At 40.8% G+C, this 19,729-nt stretch overlaps 1 protein-coding gene across 3 annotated transcripts in view; it reads left to right on the forward strand.

Annotated features, from left to right (window-relative positions):
• The first annotated feature begins 3,214 nt into the window (after positions 1-3,214).
• LOC106578669 (nuclear receptor-binding protein 2) overlaps positions 3,215-19,729 on the forward strand; it is a 58,830-nt gene continuing 42,315 nt past the window's right edge. For 2 of the 3 annotated variants that reach the window (XM_014157739.3, XM_045702205.2), the window contains exon 1: positions 3,215-3,856. In XM_014157739.3, the coding sequence (XP_014013214.2) occupies positions 3,737-3,856 (120 nt within the window). In that variant the 5' untranslated portion in view covers positions 3,215-3,736. Of the gene's footprint in view, positions 3,857-3,943; positions 4,274-19,729 lie in introns of those variants that run through there. The other variant, XM_082965694.1, reaches the window with a different exon arrangement.

A 19,729-nucleotide genomic window follows, 5' to 3' on the forward strand; every position in this document is an offset into this window, starting at 1 on the left:
TCATCAGTCATTTGTTGTTCTCCATTGTGATTGACGATGTATTCTCCCAGGTAAGACCTGATATTGGGAGGTCATGGTTTGCAGATGATGGGGCACTGTGGAAGAGAGGGAGAAATATTACCCATACAGCCAGAAGAGTTCAAGAAGCGATTAGTGAAGTTGAGCAGTGGTCCATCAGGTGGGGCTTCAAGTTTTCTTTTTGTGCTTTTTTTCTAGAAGGAAGGTTGGGGTGGAAATATACCTGAAGCTGTATGGAAGGCGTCTGGAGGGGGGGGAGGGTTTAGGTTCCTGGGGGTCTGGTTTGACACTCAAATGACATGGGTGGAGCATATTAACAGAGTAGTTGAAAAAAGACAATATTGAATGTGATGCGTTGCTTGTCAGGAATGGAGTGGGAGGGCAGATATGAGAGGCGTTGTATACAGCACCAGTCAAAAGTTTGGACACCACTACTCATTCAAGGGTTTTTCTTTATTTTTACTATTTTCTACATTTTAGAATAATAGTGAAGACATCAAAACTATGAAACAACACATATGGAATCATATAGTAACCAAAAAAATGTCAAACAAATCAAAATATATAAATATTTGAGATTCTTCAAAGTTGCCACCCTTTGTCTTGATGACAGCTTTGCTCACTCTTGGCATTCTGTCAACCAGCTTCACCTGGAATGCTTTCCAACAGTCTTGAATGAGTTCCCACATATGCTGAGCACTTGTTGGCTGCTTTTCCTTCAATCTGCGGTCCAACTCATCCCAAACCATCTTAATTGTGTCGAGGTCGGGTGATTGTGGAGGCCAGGTCATCTGATGCAGCACTCCATCACTCCCCTTCTTGGTCAAATAGCCCTTACACAGGCTGAAGATGTGTTGGGTTGTTGTCCTGTTGAAAAACAAATGATAATCCCACTAAGTGCAAACCAGATGGGATGACGTATCGCTGTAGAATGCTGTGGTAGCCAGGCTGGTTAAGTGTGCCTTGAATTCTAAATAAAACCACAGACAGTTTCACCAGCAAAGCACCACCACACCGTCACACCTCCTCCACCATGCTTCACGGTGGGAACCACACATGTGGAGCTCATCCGTTCACCTACTCTGCGTCTCACAAAGACACGGCGGACAGATTTCCACCAGTCTAATGTCCATTGCTCATGTTTCTTGGCCCAAGCAAGTCTCTTCTTCTTATTGGTGTCCTTTAGTAGTGGTTTCTTTGCAGCAATTCGATTCACACAGTCTCCTCTGAACAGTTGATGTTGAGATGTTTCTGTTACTTGAACTCTGTGAAGCATTTATTTGGGCTGCAATTTCTGAGGCTAGTAAGTCTAATGAATTTATCATCTGCAGCAGAGGTAACTCTGAGTCTTCCGTTCCTGTGGCGGTCCTCATGAGCGACAGTTTCATCATAACGCTTGATGGTTTTTGCGACTGCACTTGAAGAAACTTTCAAAGTTCTTTAAATGTTCCGTATTGACTGACCTTCATGTCTTAAAGTAATGATGGACTGTTGTTTCTCTTTGCTTATTTGAGCTGTTCTTGCCATAATATGGACTTGGTCTTTTACCAAATAGTACCATCTTCTGTATACCACCTTTACCTTGTCACAACACAACTGATTGGCTCAAACGCATTAAGAGGTAAAGCAATTCCACCAATTAACTTTTAACAAGGCATACCTGTTAATTGAAATGCATTCCAGGTGACTACCTCATGAAGCTGGTTGAGAGAATGCCAAGAGTGTGCAAAGTTGTCATCAAGGCAAAGGGTGGCTACTTTGAAGAATCTCAAATATAAAATATATTTTGATTTGTTTAACACTTTTTTGGTTACTACATGATACCATATGTGTGATTTCATAGTTCTGATGTCTTCACTAGTATTCTACATTGTAGAAAATAGTAAAAATAAAGAAAAAACCTTGAATGAGTAGGTGTGTCCAAACTTTTGACTGGTACTGTATATAGCGCTGTTAATGTCATCACCGGTTTATGGAAGTTTAGGATATGGACCAGCAGCTCAGACATCTTTTTAAAAAAAGCTAGATGTAATCCAGGCCCTGAGAATATGTTGGGGAGCACTCAGGACCTACAGGGTAGAGTTGGTAGAGATGCCGTTAAAGTTAAGATGACAACAGCTAGCCATTGCATATTGGGTAAATCTACCAGGACATAAGGTTACACATCCTACAAAAAAGGTGCTCCTAGAGGGCTGGGAACATAAACTAAATCTGAATACAAGCATTGGGTGGATAGGCAATTGCATGGCGAGAGAGATGGGGTTGTTTGGGAGGGAGTTTAGCCCCTCTGTGGTTCTAGATCTAGGCTTGCTTGAGAGGGTAAGCGATGTTGCGGAAGGAGTAGATTCAGTTGTAAGTGAACATTTAAGAACACAATACTATGCTTTCTTGAATATATTCACAGATGGATCTAAGGACCTTAAAACAGGGAGGACAGGAGCAGCTTTTAGTGTTCCTGAATTTAAGGTGGCAGTGACAAAAAGAGCAACGGATCATTTATCTGTTTACACAATGAAGTTGTTGGGCATACTATTGGCTGCAGAGTGGGTGGAGGAGGTGAGGCCAGACAGAGTAGTCATCTGCTCTGACTCTTGTGCAGCACTGATGATCTTAAATAAATGTATGTCTCAGAGCAGACAGGATGTATTGTATGAGGTTTTGCAGTGCATGTATGGGGTGAAACAGATGGTGGTATTTATGATGTTCCTCTGGGTACCAGCTCATGTGGGAGTAGAGGGGAACGAGGATGTGGGTGTTATCGCCAAGCAGGCTCTTAAACATCCTAATGTTGAGATAGAATTGTCAATCAGTAAAGCAGAAGCCAGAGGGTTAATAAGAACAGTGGTTAAAAACAAATGGCAAGAGTTGTGGAACAGGGAGAGAAAGGGAAGACACCTGTAAGATCATTGTCAGGAGGCGATGGAGACAGTGGAACATGTTCTAATTCAGTGCCAGAAATATGTGAGGGAAAGAGAGCGATTGTTATTAGATTTGAGGAGTAATGGGGTTGAAAAGCCAGGATTAAGTGAACTCCCCGGGAAATCTTCGGAAGATGTAGTATTTAATTATGTATTTTATTTTCTTCGGGAGATTTGATTATTGGGGAGGATTTAGACCTTCACTGTCTGTGGTCCACACTCCAGTCCAGCTGGTGGCGATAATTCCACTTAAAGTTGGTTGCCAACCGCCATATAAAACTCACAGAAGAAGAAGCGAATTAACCAACAACAACAACAATGACGCATGGTGTTAGGAGATGTAAAAAAAGATATACTTTATACCGTCAACGGGAGAGATAATTAACGAAACAAAAGACAAAAAGAGGCAACGGAAAAACAACTTTTTTACTATCATTTTTTCCCCATACACATGATTTTGCTCTTCATCTGTGAATACGGATAGTAGGAGCAACATTTCGCAATCTATTTTGCATGCAGTTGAGCGCGCAAACTGGACTATAATATTTTTCCTCGGTTAACCTGTGAACACGACTGTTATATCATTTATTGAAGCTTTTTATTTTAACTGTATCAGGCGTACATTTTGAAGGTGTTTTATGAAACCTTTATTTTTGACTGCTACGGTTTACCCCTGTGCTCACAGCAAGATGTGTTGAGCTCTTTACTATAGCTGTGTCGTCGGGGATTGTAGACTGCATAGACATTTGCGCTACATTCGAGTGAAACCAACTGGGAAATACCAATAAACACGGAATACAATGACTATGTCTGTCCCGGAGAGCAATTCAGGGTCCGAGGGGAAGGAGGAGGAGAGTGAAGATGAGAGTGAAATCCTGGAGGAAAGCCCATGCGGTCGCTGGCAAAAGCGAAAAGAGCAGGTTGGTCTATCTATTTGGTTGCTCCTGTGGCAGTGATTCAACTTGTGGGATACACATATTGACAGTTATAGGGGAGACAAGAAAAACATCCTTCTGTTTGGAGCATGATTTCCTGGATCATGATTTCCTGGATCATGATTGCCTGATAGGCCTATAGTGTTCGTCGTAACGAATCTAATAATCCTTGGGGTTGGATGGTGATGCCAGTCAGATGGTGCCTTCCCGTCTGTACTCTGTAATGTAGCAGCAGGTGCAACCGATACATTCCATAGTAGTGGCAGGCAACTATATTCAGCAGCGGCCTTATTTTTTGTAGTAATGGACGGTCAGGGGCCAGAACATAGCCACAATGCCTAGTCTACTCCACCCATGCTGTACCAAGGATTTCCAGCACACAGCTTTAACCAACTACTGTAGGTATGTTGGTCTATTGTACTTTAAACAATGTGTATGCGGGTTGCTTAGGATTCAAACCTGGGTCAGTAGGTGCCCAACATAACACCTGGTGGCAGTGTGTTGGACACAGTCACTCTTATATAGAGGACTATAGAGCCTGTCTGCCTTCCTGATTTCTGTAACCGTTAGCTTACCTGTGTAATATTGACTTGTTTTGCAAACATGGTCCTGTTTTATTAATTGCTGTGCTGATCAATGGGCAGTTTATTAACTCCGTCAAATTAATATGTAGCTTAACATTCTATGTATTTGTATTTATTTTTTAGTAAAGATGGTGACGCTACAATAATACACATTTACTGTAGGCCATATCTAAAAATACATACAACCTAATGATCTATACACTGTATACATAACATTAGGAACACCTTTCTATGACAGACTGATCAGATGAATCGAGGTGAAGCTATGATCCCTTATTGATGTCACTTGTTAAATCCACTTCAATCAGTGTAGATGAAGGGGAGGAGACAGGTTAAATAAGTATTTTTAAGCCTTGAGACATGGATTGTGTATGTTTGCCATTCAGAGTGTGAATGGGCAAAACAAAATATTTAAGTGTCTTTGAATGGGGTATGGTAGCAGGTGCCAGGCACACCAGTTTGAGTGTGTTTCAGTGCTGCTGGTTTCCCGTGTGTATCAAGAATGGTCAACCATCCAAAGGACATCCAGCCAACTTGACACAACTGTGGGAAGCATTGGAGCCAACATGGGCCAGCATCCCTGGGGAACACTTTCGACACCGTGAAGAATCCATGTCCCGATGAATTGAGGCTGTTCTGAGGGCAAAAGGGGGTGCAACTCAATATTAGGAAGGTGTATCTAATGTTTTGTGTGTGTGTGTGTGTGTGTGTGTGTGTGTGTGTGTGTGTGTGTGTGTGTGTGTGTGTGTGTGTGTCTGTACACAAGTATACACATGCATAGAACAAAAATATGAATGCACATTTTTTTGGTACTTTTTACCCGTTCTTTCCCCCCTAATTTCGTGAAATCCAATTGGTAGTTAAAGTCTTGTCCCATCGCTGCAACTCTCATACGGATTTGGGAGAGGTGATGGTCGAGAGCCATGCATCCTCTGAAACACGACCCCGCCAAGCTGCACTGCTTCTTGACACTGATCGCTTAACCTGGGAGGCCAGCCGCACCAATGTGTCGGAGGAAACACTGTACAGCTGCCAACCGAAGTCAGCGTGCATGCGCCCGGCTGCCACAAGGAGTCGCTAGAGCGCGATGGGACAAGGACATCCCAGCCGGCCAAACCCTCCTCTAACCCGGGCGACGCTGGGCCAATTTATCAACCCTGGTATTTCTTTATACAACTTTTCAAATATACACAACCGGCAGTTTATGGTCTAGTTATCTGTATACTCACCACCACTGCACTGGGGATCAACGAACTCCAACCACCTGTTCTGCATGATTGGATCTTTTGCCAGGGCATGCAAACCATAGTTGGTCAATCCTTATAGGGCCGCGATCTTTTGCATTGAGGGCGATGAAACAATGGAGCCCCATTCAGCGACGGGAAGTGAATTAGAAGGGGCGATTTGCACTTGGAGTTTGGCAAAGGGGGGCATGATTTTTTAAGGACATAATTGTAATCCAAACCCAACCTTCATTTACTCGTTGTGACTTACTGATGTTCCAAACTCCGTTTTAGACAAGACTGACTTTATGAACAAAATGTGCTTATTTACACTTTGTAGTCAATTGACATTAGAATGAATGCTTCTGACTCATATTGATGCCCCACAGGCCTGTTTTTAAAAGGGATTAGTTGGTTTTAATGGCCTGTCTCTAGTTAAAGGTGCATTATACAACATTTCCACATGCAAAGCCTGATTAAAACAACATTTGCGACCAAAAGTCTGTCATTGGCAGTGCTATTGTAACCTCTAATTTGACCTCTGCCAAAAGGTTGGGGCCTTAATGGCACAGGTGGTGTGCTTGCTTAACTGCAAGGGTTGCTGGTTTAAACCCTGGTCTTCTAGCTGTTGCCCTCTAATAGCTCAAGTCAGTTTTGAATTAACTATAGTCAAAAATAATTGTCTGCTGTTTTTAGAAGATGAATAGGTCAATTGATTGTGACAGTCTTACATTGTAAAATATGACTCAATTCCCATTGAATGCAAAGTAAAAGAAAACTGTTTAAAGTCATTGACTTTTGAAGGTCGTATAACTCAGCAATAGAGACTGAACTAAGATATCCCCATGTACACTAGATCCACGTCTTTCTTGTGCCTTTTACATCTTGTTTCTAACCTAAAGCGTTCCGCGCCATTAGAAGAGTTGTTGACAAATATCCAACACATGGCCAAGTTATCCGTTTGGCACTGTTGGTCAGCACACATTTGGATTAAAATGTCCAGAAGACAGGAGGAGCGTACTAGAATGTATTATGGCTGTTAGAAACTGGTGAGTTTTTCTGATGCTAGCAAGCATGCATTTGCACACAGGATTCAGTGCAGAGGTGCTGTTTGTTTACATGTAACTTTAGATAGCAATTTGTTTTCTCAGCAGTTTGAGTTGTGTTCTGTCTGACAGTGAAATGTGGCTAGCTCTTACCATAGCTTGGACTACTGAGTAGCTAGCTGGCTAGTGTTGCAGAAGCCCATTGCATGCATTGTAAGGTAGCAGCGTGACAATTTGACCAAAGTGCAGTGTGTCCCACAAAAGTGTGTGTGTGTGTGTGTGTGTGTGTGTGTGTGTGTGTGTGTGTGTGTGTGTGTGTGTGTGTGTGTGTGTGTGTGCAATGAAAATTGGTGGTCAGCTAGCTAGAAGGGTGTCTTTAGTCGCAAAACTTACCGTTATTTTCCAGTCCATTTAATTGTTGAGCTCGAGGTGATTTCATCCTCTAACCGTTGGGGGAAAATGAGCTAACTAGCATTCAGCTGATTGGTGTTAGCTAGCTACAGAGGCTAGCTGCTGGACTTTGGGCAAGCAAGCTCATGTTAGCTAGCTACCTACGTAGTTAATGAAAATATCTGTTTGCATTCATGAATAACGCCATATAGCTAGCTAGCTAGCTACAGTAGCCTAGGTTTGTTTGCATACACTTATTATGCCTGGCGGCCTGGTGCAAACAGCTGTACTGTTGCGCAGCAACTGAGTTTCTAGTCCCGGTTTTAGAACTCTGAGCTCCGGCTAAAAAAAGATGTTAGCATTGTCAGAAATGCTACAAAAGGTAGCAAGCACATCGTTGGTTCTTAAGACAGAAATGAGCACTTGAGAGCAATACATTATAAGTGTAATCAAAACTGTTGCACCAACAAACTTATGCAGTCTGAAAGGTGGCAAGTCTAATGGTCACTTTATGGACGCTTTAATCTTGTTCTTATTCAACACGTAGATATTGAGCTAGGTTGGGGCAAGACATTTTCTTTTTTCTAATGTTAAGGACCCAGTATGTGGTTCTCGTTAACGGCCGGACTGCTCATGACAGAGGCAGGGAGTGTGTTGTGTACCTCCAATCAAGGGTATTTGTGAATTATCATCGACATTGGTGTCATATTGGCTTAGTTATGATGGTAGGGAGATTTTCATTGAACTTTGTGCATCAATCAATCCCCATTTATTTTAACCGGTGCGACAATAATCATTTGTGCACTGTGCACCTGCCAACTCTCCTGCAATTCAAAGTTCAATGCCAACTCTTTCAATTCCGGAAAAAACTTCAGAGCCAACAAGACAGCACACCTCTGTCTTACTAAATGTAGCCCATGTATCTGATGCTGTCTGGCCAAAAGAAGAGTAAACCCTTTTTGGCCAGACAGCATCAAATACATGGGCTACATATACATGTCCTCTGCCTCAACGACGATGGCAGTATTATCAGCAGTACCTGTCTTTTTACTAAAGAAATGCATTAACTTAGGACATTTTTCAGTTAAAATTAAATCTAGTTTATTTTTCCTTTTCTCTGCCCCGCTTTGAAAGCGCCTCACTGCTGCAACTTCAATAAAAGTCACGTTTCCAATCCTATCGCGTCGAAACAATGCATGGTAACTCTGTCAGGGTGGAATATTCCATTATTGTGAACCAGTCGGTGGGTGATTAATGACACTTCTTTCTACTATTATGAGAAACTTGGATCATATCATAACACATTTATTACACATCTATAAGCATTTCATGAATGTGGTTTAAAAGGTCCCAACCGCATTATTAAAGGTTAATGAAAAATATCCACAGCATATCTATAGCACATTGATGTCATGCTATGCAAGAGCTCATATTTAGATATCTTGATAGATGCATCATTATAATGACAGCGTAGTGTCATCATTATGGCTGTTCTCAAAAGTGTGCCTCTGCCATACAAGTGTTAGTAAATATGCCAAAAGGCCAAATGACATTTAGAAAATCATGCTGATATTAGCCCCATTCTCCCCACCGGCCGGTATAGGCCCGTGACTTACCTTATTCTTCTTCTCTCTGAGGTCAATGGTGTATGAAGATCACCACAGGGTTGAATCCTCAGGGTAAATCTTGTTGAATAAAATCGTGTAGTTGAGGGTCATCGACTCATTCGTAACTCATTAACAGCCCTCCTCCATATCACAATTAGGCCTAAGTTGGGTCTATGTATCTGAAGGGCTTACCGGGAAAAACTTTAAAAATGACTAATTTGAGGTAGAAAGTTAGAGCACACAACAACAAAGTAGAGATTGGTTTATTTTATCTCACTTTAATCCATTGGACAGGATGCGAACAGGTGACTTGACATTGAATATCCCTTTGAGCATGGTGAAGTTATTAATTACACTGGATGATGTATCTATACACCCAGTCACTACAAAGATGCAGGCGTTATTTCTAACTCAGTTGCCAGAGAGGAAGGAAACCCCTGAGGGATTTCACCATGGGGCCAATGTTACACAGTTACAGAGTTTAATGGCTGTGATAGAAGAAAGTGAGGATGGATCAACAACACTGTAGTTACTCCACAATACTAACCTAATTGACAAGGGTGAAAATAAGGAAGCCTGTACAGAATAAAAATATTCCAAAACATGCATCTTGTTTGCAACAAGGCACTAATGTAATACTGCAAAAAATGTGTCAAAGCAATTCACTTTTTGTCCTGAATACAAAGTGTTTGGTTTGGGGCAAATCCAATATAACACATTACTAAGTACCACTCTCTAGGGTTGGGCGGTAGCCAGATTTGCATATTGTCATACCATACTTCTCTCATCCTGGGATTTACAGTATTACGCAAAAAAAGCCCATTGGGTGTCTTACCAGAATGCTAACAAAAATAGCACAAGTAATAGCGAATTTCCATGGAGGCTGCTAGCTAAATATGCTAACTTAAATAAACAAATTGCGAAGACAGGTAATCCAGCTCATAAAGTTATACATATACAGGTAGGAGCTATCAAATGCCATTTTCTGTGAGTTTGGACATATACAAGCGAATGTAAATGAGAGACATTGTGCAAATGAACAAAGTTTTGATGCATGCTTGTCTGAAGGAAGAACAGTACTGGCTCTGGAGCAGCATGTATATACTCGCTTTGTCTGTGTGGAGTTTTGAGTTTGGCCTGCCTGCTCTGCTCAGAGAAGATGGTGGACGTGCACACCGGAGAAGATGGGGGAGGAGCAGACTGGCTGAGAACGGAGAGGAGAAAAAACGCAAGGAAATCAAAAGATGGCAGTGGCAGCTGTACAGATAACTCATCCAAAGAGCTTTGACTTCTCCAACACGGCAGAAGGTTAACACAATATGATGCCCCGTCACCTTATTATTTCAGCCACTTACTTAGATAACTAGCAAGTTAAACTTAGGGTTCACATTAATGCAGAATTTTTCGTGTTTCACACAGGAAATCTGCACAGAACTAAAATTCTTCTTATTGTAATTTCTGTTCAGCATCAGACAAATTCTGTGCTTCGTTTGCACTTCTCCACTCGGATGAGAATTTGCGAAGGGCTTTCTATCAGCAGACAGTGCTCTGACTGATGTGGAGCTACTTTTCTCCGGTGCTTTTATCAGTGTGCCAGCCTACTTTTCTCAGGTAAAATGCCGGATTAAACAAAACATTAGGAAATGTAACTAGCTACATTTTTTTATGACAAACATTGGAAATATGATGGCCATGCATTGTTTTTGCAAAAAAAATACCTTGCTTTTTCATTGTAAAATAATTTAGTTGTGTGGCAGGCAACCAAATAGCATTGCACTTCTGTTGTCATCTGATAAAAATGAAGCTACTTTCTGTTGAATGTGTTGCACTAATGTGTTTTCTGTGAAGGAAAACTATAGTTGCACGTCCCTGATCAGTTTATTGAAGCAGAAAAACACTGTTGACTCAATATAAAACGTGACCCCTGACAATACATAGCTGGACTCACCTGCTCCCGCTTTCTCCCGTCGTGCCATTTACAGACAAACCCGTGACTGGCTCAACTGTTATGGGGAATTACGGTATGCTTCATAATGTGAAATAATGTGACCGGTGAAATGAAGAATGCGATCTGCTTTATCTCCTAATGTATTGCACAATTTGACTGCAGGTATTTACTTAAAAAGTAGCTACAAATATAAACATTTTGTGAAAAACTTCAAAGAAATTGTTTTAGTGGTATTGACGTCATTGAAAAACTATCCTGTGGCTATTACAAAATACCCCGGTATATGGTATATACAGTTTACCACCCAAGCCTACCATTCTCCATATTTTTAAGCATAGTGGTGCCTGCATCATGTTATGGGTATGCTTGTAATCGTTAAGGACAGGGGATTTTTGCAGGATAAAAAAAAACCGGAATGGAGCTAAGCACAGACAAAATCCTAGAGGAAAACCTGGTTCAGTCTGCTTTCCACCAGACACTGGGAGATTAATTCACCTTTCAGCAGGACAATAACTTAAAACACAAAGCCAAATCTACAGAGGCTTACCAAGAATACAGTGAATGTTCCTGAGTGGCCGAGTTAGTTTTGACTTAAATCTGCTATAAAATCTATGGCAAGACCTGAAAATGGTTCAATAACAATGATCAACAACAAATTTGACAGAGTTTGACGAATTTTGAAAAGAATAATGGGTAACAAGGCTAGTGTGGAAATCTCTTAGAGACTTACTCAGAAAGACTGCCAAAGGTGATCCCAAAGGTGACTGCCAAAGGGGATTCTAACATGCATTGACAGGGGGTTGAATACTTCTTAGGGTTTCCCAAACTCAGTCCTGGGGCCCCCATGGGTGCATGTTTAGGCTTTAGCCCTAGCACTACATAGCTGATTCAAATAACCATCTCATCATCAAGCTTTGATTATTTGAATCAGCTTTGTAGTGCCTGGGCAAAAAACAAAACGTGCACCCCTTGGGGTCCCCAGGACCGAGTTTGGGAAACCACTACTTATATACTAAAGAAATTCATGTTTTACAAATGTTAGAATCTAAGAAGATAATAATGATAATATGGTTCAAGGTAAATGGCAAATTATAGCACAAAATAATACTAATAATAAGAGAAATGGTGTGTCTTGTTAATAGGGGTAAAGGTAAATATCTGTCGTTCTGCCCCTGAACAAGGCAGTAAACCCACTGTTCCCCAGTAGGCCGTCATTGTAAATAAGAATTTGTTCTTAACTGACCTGCCTAGTTAAATAAAGGTTAAATAAAATAAATAGTAAATGTCAAAATATTCAGGTGATATTTGGGTGTCTTTGAATCCAGAGGCACAACAACTCTACGCAACAACATTATAGAAACGAGGATAGTGAAAAATCAGAGTTTAGCCTCTTGGCATCCAGAGTGTCTAATGATTATTTTCTTACATTGTTGTGTCTCAATGCGCCAATAGGCTATAAATAAGAGCTAAGTGCAATGGTCAGGTCACTCTGAGGAAGATGTCAGCTTGACATCGAAATGTCAGTCGCCTATTCACATCCTGTACAATTGATTTATTTTCGCTCACTTTAATCCATCTCAGATTTTTTGTTGTTGAGTGCTCCAACTCCTTTCTACCTTGAATTAGTCCTTTTGGAAGATTTCTTGGTCAGTCCTCGTGATTTTAATCTTTTGTTATTGAACACTCCTCCTTTCACTTTGGTGGCTGAAGCATGAAGGCCCACCTGAACTCTGGTCTATGTATGAATTCTATGCACTCAAAGGAAAGTCATCTATTTTCCCATTCCTAAAGCATTTATAACTAAGCACTTAATGGTAATTATAGATCAGTGGCAGTTTGCATTTAAATGTAAATGTATGAATAACATTTTAAAAGGTCAATTTAATGTAATTTCTAATACCTTATTTACATAAGTATTCAGACCCTTTGCAATGAGACTCGAAATTCAGCTCAGGTGCTTCCTGTTTCCATTGATCATCCTTGAGATGTTTCTACAACTTGGTTGGAGTCCACCTGTGGTAAATTGATTGGACATGATTTGAAAATGCACACACATGTTTATATAAGGTGCATGTCAGAGCAAAGACCAAGCCATGAGATCGAAGGAATTGTCCGTAGAGCTCCGAGACAGGACCGTGTCGAGGCACAGATCGGGGTAAGGGTACCAAAACATTTCTGCAGCATTGAAGGTCCACAAGAACACAGTGGCCTCCAATATTCTTAAATGGAAGAAGTTTGGAACCACCAAGACTCTTCCTAGAGCTGGCTGCCCAGCAAAACTGTGCAATTGAGGGAGAAGGGCTTTGGTGAGGGAGGTGACCAAGAACGTGATGGTCACTCTGACAGAGCTCCAGAGTTCATCTGGAGATGGGAGAAACCTCCAGAAGGACCACCATCTCTGCAGCACTCCACCAATCCGGCCTTTATGGTAGAGTGGCCAGACGGAAGCCACTCCTCAGTAAAAGACACATGACAGGCTTCTTGGAGTTTGCCAAAAGCCACTCAGACTATGAGAAACAAGATTAAACCAAGATTAAACTCTTTGGCCTGAATGCCAAGCGTCACATCTGCAGTAAACCTGGCATCATCCCTACGGTGAAGCATGGTGGTGGCAGCATCATGCTGTGGGGATGTTTTTCAGTGGCAGGGACTGGGAGAATAGTTAGGATCGAGGGAAAGATGAACGGAGCAAAGTACCGAGAGATCCTTGATGAAAACCTGCTCCAGAGTGCTCAGGACCTCAGACTGGGGCGACGGTTCACCTTCCAACAGGACAATGACCCTAAGCACACAGCGAAGACCACGCCAGAGCCCGGCCTTGAACCCGATCGAACATCTCTGGAGAGACCTGAAAATAGCTGTGCAGTGACACTCCCCATCGAACCTGACAGCTTGAGAGGATCTGCAGAGAAGAATGGGAGAAACTCCCCAAGAAGACTCGAGGCTGTAATCGCTGCCAAAGGAGCTTCAACAAAGTACTGAGTAAAGGGTCTGAATACTTATGTAAATGTGATATTTCAGTTTTTTATTTTTAATACATTTGCAAAAAAACTGTTTCTGTTTAATCATTATGGAGTATTGTGTGTAGATTGATGGGGAACAATTAAATACATTTTAAAATAAGGCTGTAACATAACAAAATGTGGAAAAAGTGAAAGGGTCTGAATACTTTCCGAATGCACTGTAAATAAGGCATCTTTTTTTATTTGGAATAAATTTGCAACAATTTCAAAAACCTGTTTTTGCTTTGTCATTCTTTGGTATTGTGTGTACATTGATGAGGAATTGTTTTATTTAATCTATTTTATAATAAGGCTGGAACATAACGAAATGTGGAATAAAATTTGTCTTACTTTCCAAATGCACTGTGGAGGGCAAGACTGCACAGCCTCCCATAATTGTATGGTCCTGTGAGGGGCCAAGTGCTTATATGTACAGTTGAGGTCGGAAGTTTACATACACCTTAGCCAAATACATTTTAAACTCAGTTTCACAATTCCTGACATTTAATCATAGTAAAAATGCCCTGTCTTAGGTCAGTTAGGATCACCACTTTATTTTAAGAATGTGAAATGTCAGAATAATAGTAGAGAGAGATTTCAGCTTTTATTTCTTTCATCACATTCCCAGTAGGTCAGAAGTTTACATACACTCAATTAGTATTTGGTAGCATTGCCTGTAAATGGTTAACTTGGCCCATTCCTCCTGACAGAGCTGGTGTAACTGAGTCAGGTTTGTAGGCCTCATTGCTCGCACATGCTTTTTCAGTTCTGCCCACAAATTTCTATAGGATTGAGGTTAGGGCTTTGTGATGGCCACTCCAATACCTTGACTTTGTTGTCCTTAAGCCATTTTGCCACATCTTTGGAAATATGGTTGGGGTCATTGTCCATTTGGAAGACCCCATTTGCGACCAAGCTTTAACTTCCTGACTGATGTGTTGAGATGTTTCTTCAATATATCCACATAATTTTCCTACCTCCATGATGCCATCTATTTTGTGAAGTGCACCAGTCCCTCCTGCAGCAAAGCACCCCCACAACATGATGCTGCCACCTCTGTGCTTCACGGTTGGGATGGTGTTCTTCGGCTTGCAAGCCTCCCCCTTTTTCCTCCAAACATAACAATGGTCATTATGGCCAAACAGTTATATTTTTGTTTCATTAGACCAGAGGACATTTCTCCAAAAAGTACGATCTTTGTCCCCATGTGCAGTTGCAAACTGTAGTCTGGCATTTTTATGGTGGTTTTGGAGCAGTGGCTTCTTCCTTGCTGAGCGGCCTTTCAGGTTATGTCGATATAGGACTCGTTTTACTGTGGATAAAGATACTTTGTACCTGTGTCCTCCAGCATGTTCACAAGGTTCTTTGCTGTTGTTCTGTGATTGATTTGCACTTTTCGCACTGAGTTTGAAGGTTGGCCTTGAAATACATCCACAGGTACACCTCCAATTGACTCAAATTATGTCAATTAGCCTATAAGAAGCTTCTAAAGCCATGAGATAATTTTCTGGAATTTTCCAAGCTGTTTAAAGGCACAATCAACTTAATGTATGTAAACTTCTGACCCACTGGAATTGTGATAGTGATATAATCTCTCTGTAAACAATTGTTGGAAAAATGCAATTTCTACACCCATTTATATTTGGCTTAATTAGACTAAGCTTAATGATTGTTAGCCTAATGATATTTAATCACCATTCATACATGGAACAATAATTTTTTCTTCGACGTACTGACTCCTATGCGTGGTGCGCAGGCCACGTAGCCTTTTTCTATGCGCACTGAAGCGTGCGCAATTACGCACAACCAGAATGACACAGACACACTCCGACATAAGCCATTTGCTTTTGTTTGGACTGCAGAGAATTACATGTGATATCAGTGTGTAATCACTTCCGGGTGACAGCCCTGTGTTCTTCTGGCTGCTATCTTTGCTATTTTAGCTAAATGTCAGTCATGAAAAACAAAAAGTTTAACTAAATGTTACAATTTTTTGTTGTTGTTTTTTTTGTCTATTCGAGAGATCCCCCAGGAAGTGACGTCCTGTGTAGCCAAAATAGAAAGAAATTCATGTTGTTTCTGGATCTTAATTTGTCCTGTTGGTAAAGGTTTGTAATATGCAAAAGTGCAATTTAATTCTTATAGTGAGATAGATAACATTGTTAACTAAATGTTTTATGGTTGTATTAGCATTTATGATGATTTTGTAATGTTTATTGACTTAGTTGGACAACGTATTGACATTGCCAGGGACTTAGCTAGCTGTTTGCTAGCTAGCTAGCTAACTACATTAAGGAATAAGAGGGAAATGCTAGCTTCCTTTACCACCCTGTGTTAGTAATTTTTACTCTGAAATGGGGAATTGAATTTGAATTCTTTGATTTGTTAAGTCTATTCAAGAATAGTCAAACATAAAAATGTTAATAGTAGGATTCTTTGGCGATGTCCATTGTTTTTTGTTCTACGTCTGGAGAAGGTTAATATAATGTTCATATTTCCTTTAACATTCTGTGTTGTCTATTCTTTTTGATAAGTGTGGCATGTTTATAAATGCTTTATACATTCTGTATGAATGGTAAAATTGGAATGACAGTACATTGACTGTGTATAATTCATACCTAGACCTTTTAATGTTAACCGTAAACGCTTTATGAATGGGAAAATACAGAAGGTTGGACTTTAGTTTGACTGCATATAATTCATACGTACACTGTAGACCCTTCATGTGTGTGTTATAGACCACTTCATGTGTGTGTTATAGACCATTAACTTAATTGTGATGTGGAGGAAGGCTGTTAATGAGTTACAAAAGAGTTACCCTCAACTACGTGATTTGATCTGTAAAATTTACCTTGAGGAGTCAACCCTGTGGTGATCTTCATGCACTGTTGACCTCAGTGAGATGGTAAGTCGGGGGTCTATACCGGCCGGTATGGGAAATGGGATTGTGAAGTCTATATATCAGCATCATTTTCTAAACGTGGTTTGGCCTTTAGGCATAATCATTATCACTGGTATGGCAGAAGGACACTTTTGAGAACAGCCATAATTATTTTAATGATGCATAAACTATTAAGATACCGAAATATGAGCTCTCGCATAGCATTACATGAATGTGCTATGGATATATTTCATTAACCTTTAATAATGGATATACGACCTGTTGTAAGACATTCATGATGCTTAAATGCTTATAGATGTGTAATGAATGAGTTATGAATATGTAGTCAAAGGAAATCCTTATCTATAGGGTATTGATATGAAATATATGTATGTTAAGAAATCATTGATCTATGTTAGGTTCTAAATAAACTAACAGAAAACTAGGAAAAGCTCAAACCAAGTTTATTCACCCAATGGGTCAAACAGCTGAAAAGACAAAGACCTGTTTCCACCAGCACATATATTTATACCCCCTTTAGGTGAAGTCTCCTCCTTTTCTCTAAACACTACATCTTTGTTGCTAGGCAGGAAATTAAGTGATGTGGGTAATAAACTGTTCCTTCTCCCTTCATGTGACCTGACCTGACCTCGGCCCCCATTCCTCACTAATCCACAGCTATCCACCCTTATCAGTGACCTGACCTCAGCCCCCATTCCTCACTAATCCACAGCTATCCACCCTTATCAGTGACTGTAACCATTTAATTGCCTTTTCCCTTACTTAGTAACTCTCCAAGCCCATGGCTCATATCCACCCTTAATTGACCCCACCATATACATTCCTCCTACATATAACCATTAACTTCTGGTGTAGCAAGTATTTCAAATGACAACCCAACATCTATTATAAATTATTATTCTGCTGAATGGATTAATACATTTTTTGGAAGCCTTTTTGGAAAAAAATATGGCCTCATTAACCAGGGCACAGTAGCCAGGCAAACCCCCCCCCCATCCCTCCTCGTTTCCTTTGCAACTTTGAAGCTTCCCACAGATTTTGCTGCTGCTGAATCAACCTGCTGAAGCAAGACAGAGTGAGGCCCCTTGATGACACATCATCAACGAGCCAGCTCACGAGGCCCCTTGATGATGTGAGGCCTGATGCAATTGCCTCCTCTGCCTAATGGTGCAATTGATGCAATTGCCTCATCCGCCTAATCCGCTACTGCCCGTTGCCTCCACTGTGCTTCGCACAATTGCCTGACCTCCCTCCCGCTCTCAGTCACAGGGTACTTCACATGACAGACACGTTTGGCTAACAACACACCACAGCCCACCATTTCTCCCAGTGTTTTTCCACTCATTGATTACTGTCATTTCCATGTAAAAAATATCCTTGAGCAGCAATATGCGAAGTTCATAGGAGCATGTCAGATGAAAGCTAAGTCAACATTTTTTTTTAATTAAGCCATATATAAATCTTTCTAATATTTTCCATCCTAAAAATGAGGAATAAGCAAGGGCTTTGAATGTTTGTCAAGGGATGGAAAAGGGGTCTAGAAAACATCTACCATAAAAAGTCTTAAAAGGTATTAGAAATACACATAAACACTAATATTAAGACCCCTGCCAACTAATATGCCTTCTGTAAGTTTAAGAAACATTGTCTTGTGCCTTAATTCCGTTACCACAAATCCACATCTTTAAGATATTTTCTAATTTCTATCCTTCATGAGGGAGGATAATGAAAGTTCACAAAAGTAACAAGTAAAGATGGACCTATCAATTTGTTATAGTGTTTGACTGATATCAATTTTTAAGTGATTAAAACGCAAAATTCTGTTACCAAATCGTTAACAGAATTTCAGAAAAATGGATGAGGAAAATCATAGTAGTCACAAACCACAGTTGAGTCACCTGTTATTGTCCTCCATTCCAGTGGCATACTGTTATGTTCAGTTGAAATCTGTTTTCTTTCTGTTGTCTGGTGGTCAAAGAAATAGTCTGAAAAGTCTGGACAACCTCGCGCTCTCTCTCTTTCATTAATTTAGTTCATTTCATTTTGGTCCGGTCCCGACCAGCCTTGATTTCAACGTCCACAGACGTCTGGACCGGCCTTTATTTTGCCCAAACATTGACATAAACTTTGAGCACCTCTATCTTCTGAATGTTTTGGCATTTTCGGTCGAAAAAGTCACTTTCTGACCAATTCTACCATGGGCAAATATCTATGGAATGTTTTGTTCAACTCAAAAGGCGTGCGGTCAAAAATGTATTTAATTCAAATGGAACAACCCTTAAGAGACATTGTCATAATGTTGCAGGCAGAGAGACTCTATTGAGGTAATATTTTTACCCATTTTGGTTTTTCCCCCACCTGGTTTTCGCTTTTGTGTGTCATGTTTATATGAGCAATTTCTCTCTTACATTTTTGCTGTCAATTTCTACATCAGTGCCAACCCCTAGAGGTAGTCACTAGCCTGGTCCCAGAACTGTCTGTTATCTTACCAACCAATTCATTGTCATTTATTGTCATGCTAAACATGACAATTCCATAAGAAGTTAGCAAGCTAGCAGAAACAGACTGGTACCCAACTTGGCAGCTTGATTTCAAAGCTTTGTGGTACTCTGTCTACATGGGGCAATCATAGTGTCTGATTTGGGTGTTTGTGCAGCCCTTACATGAGGACAGCCAGATGGACCTCAGAAACATGGCGAAGGTCATCACAGAATCCTATCCCTTTTCAAGATAAAACATGTTCTTATCATCACATTTGAAAGGAGTTTACATTCCAGAAGCCTATGTCAAAAGTAGTGCAAGGGGTGCCATTTATGGATGCAGACAAGGCATTTCATTGCACCATGGAGGTTAAATGAGCTCACGGACAATGGCGGAGTAACTCTACTCTACCTGGACCTGTAAGTGTGGGACCTTTTACTTGTGGCCTAGCTGGGGAGATTATCACCTGCAGCCCAAAGCCCCTTCACCACTGAACCCCAGGGGGGGCTGGAGAGCGAGATGGAAGGAAGTGGGATTTTTGCCCAAATAATCCCTACTAGAGAGAGACATTGTCCATCATCCCATGCTTGCATTAATCCTCCCTAGAGAGAGACAGATTGTCAGTCATCCCATGCTTCCATTATTACATCAATGGTAGCAGTGAAGATGGGACTG

This window comes from Salmo salar, chromosome 19, assembly GCF_965601325.2.
Source record: "Salmo salar chromosome 19, fSalSal1, whole genome shotgun sequence".
Lineage (NCBI taxonomy): Eukaryota > Metazoa > Chordata > Actinopteri > Salmoniformes > Salmonidae > Salmo > Salmo salar.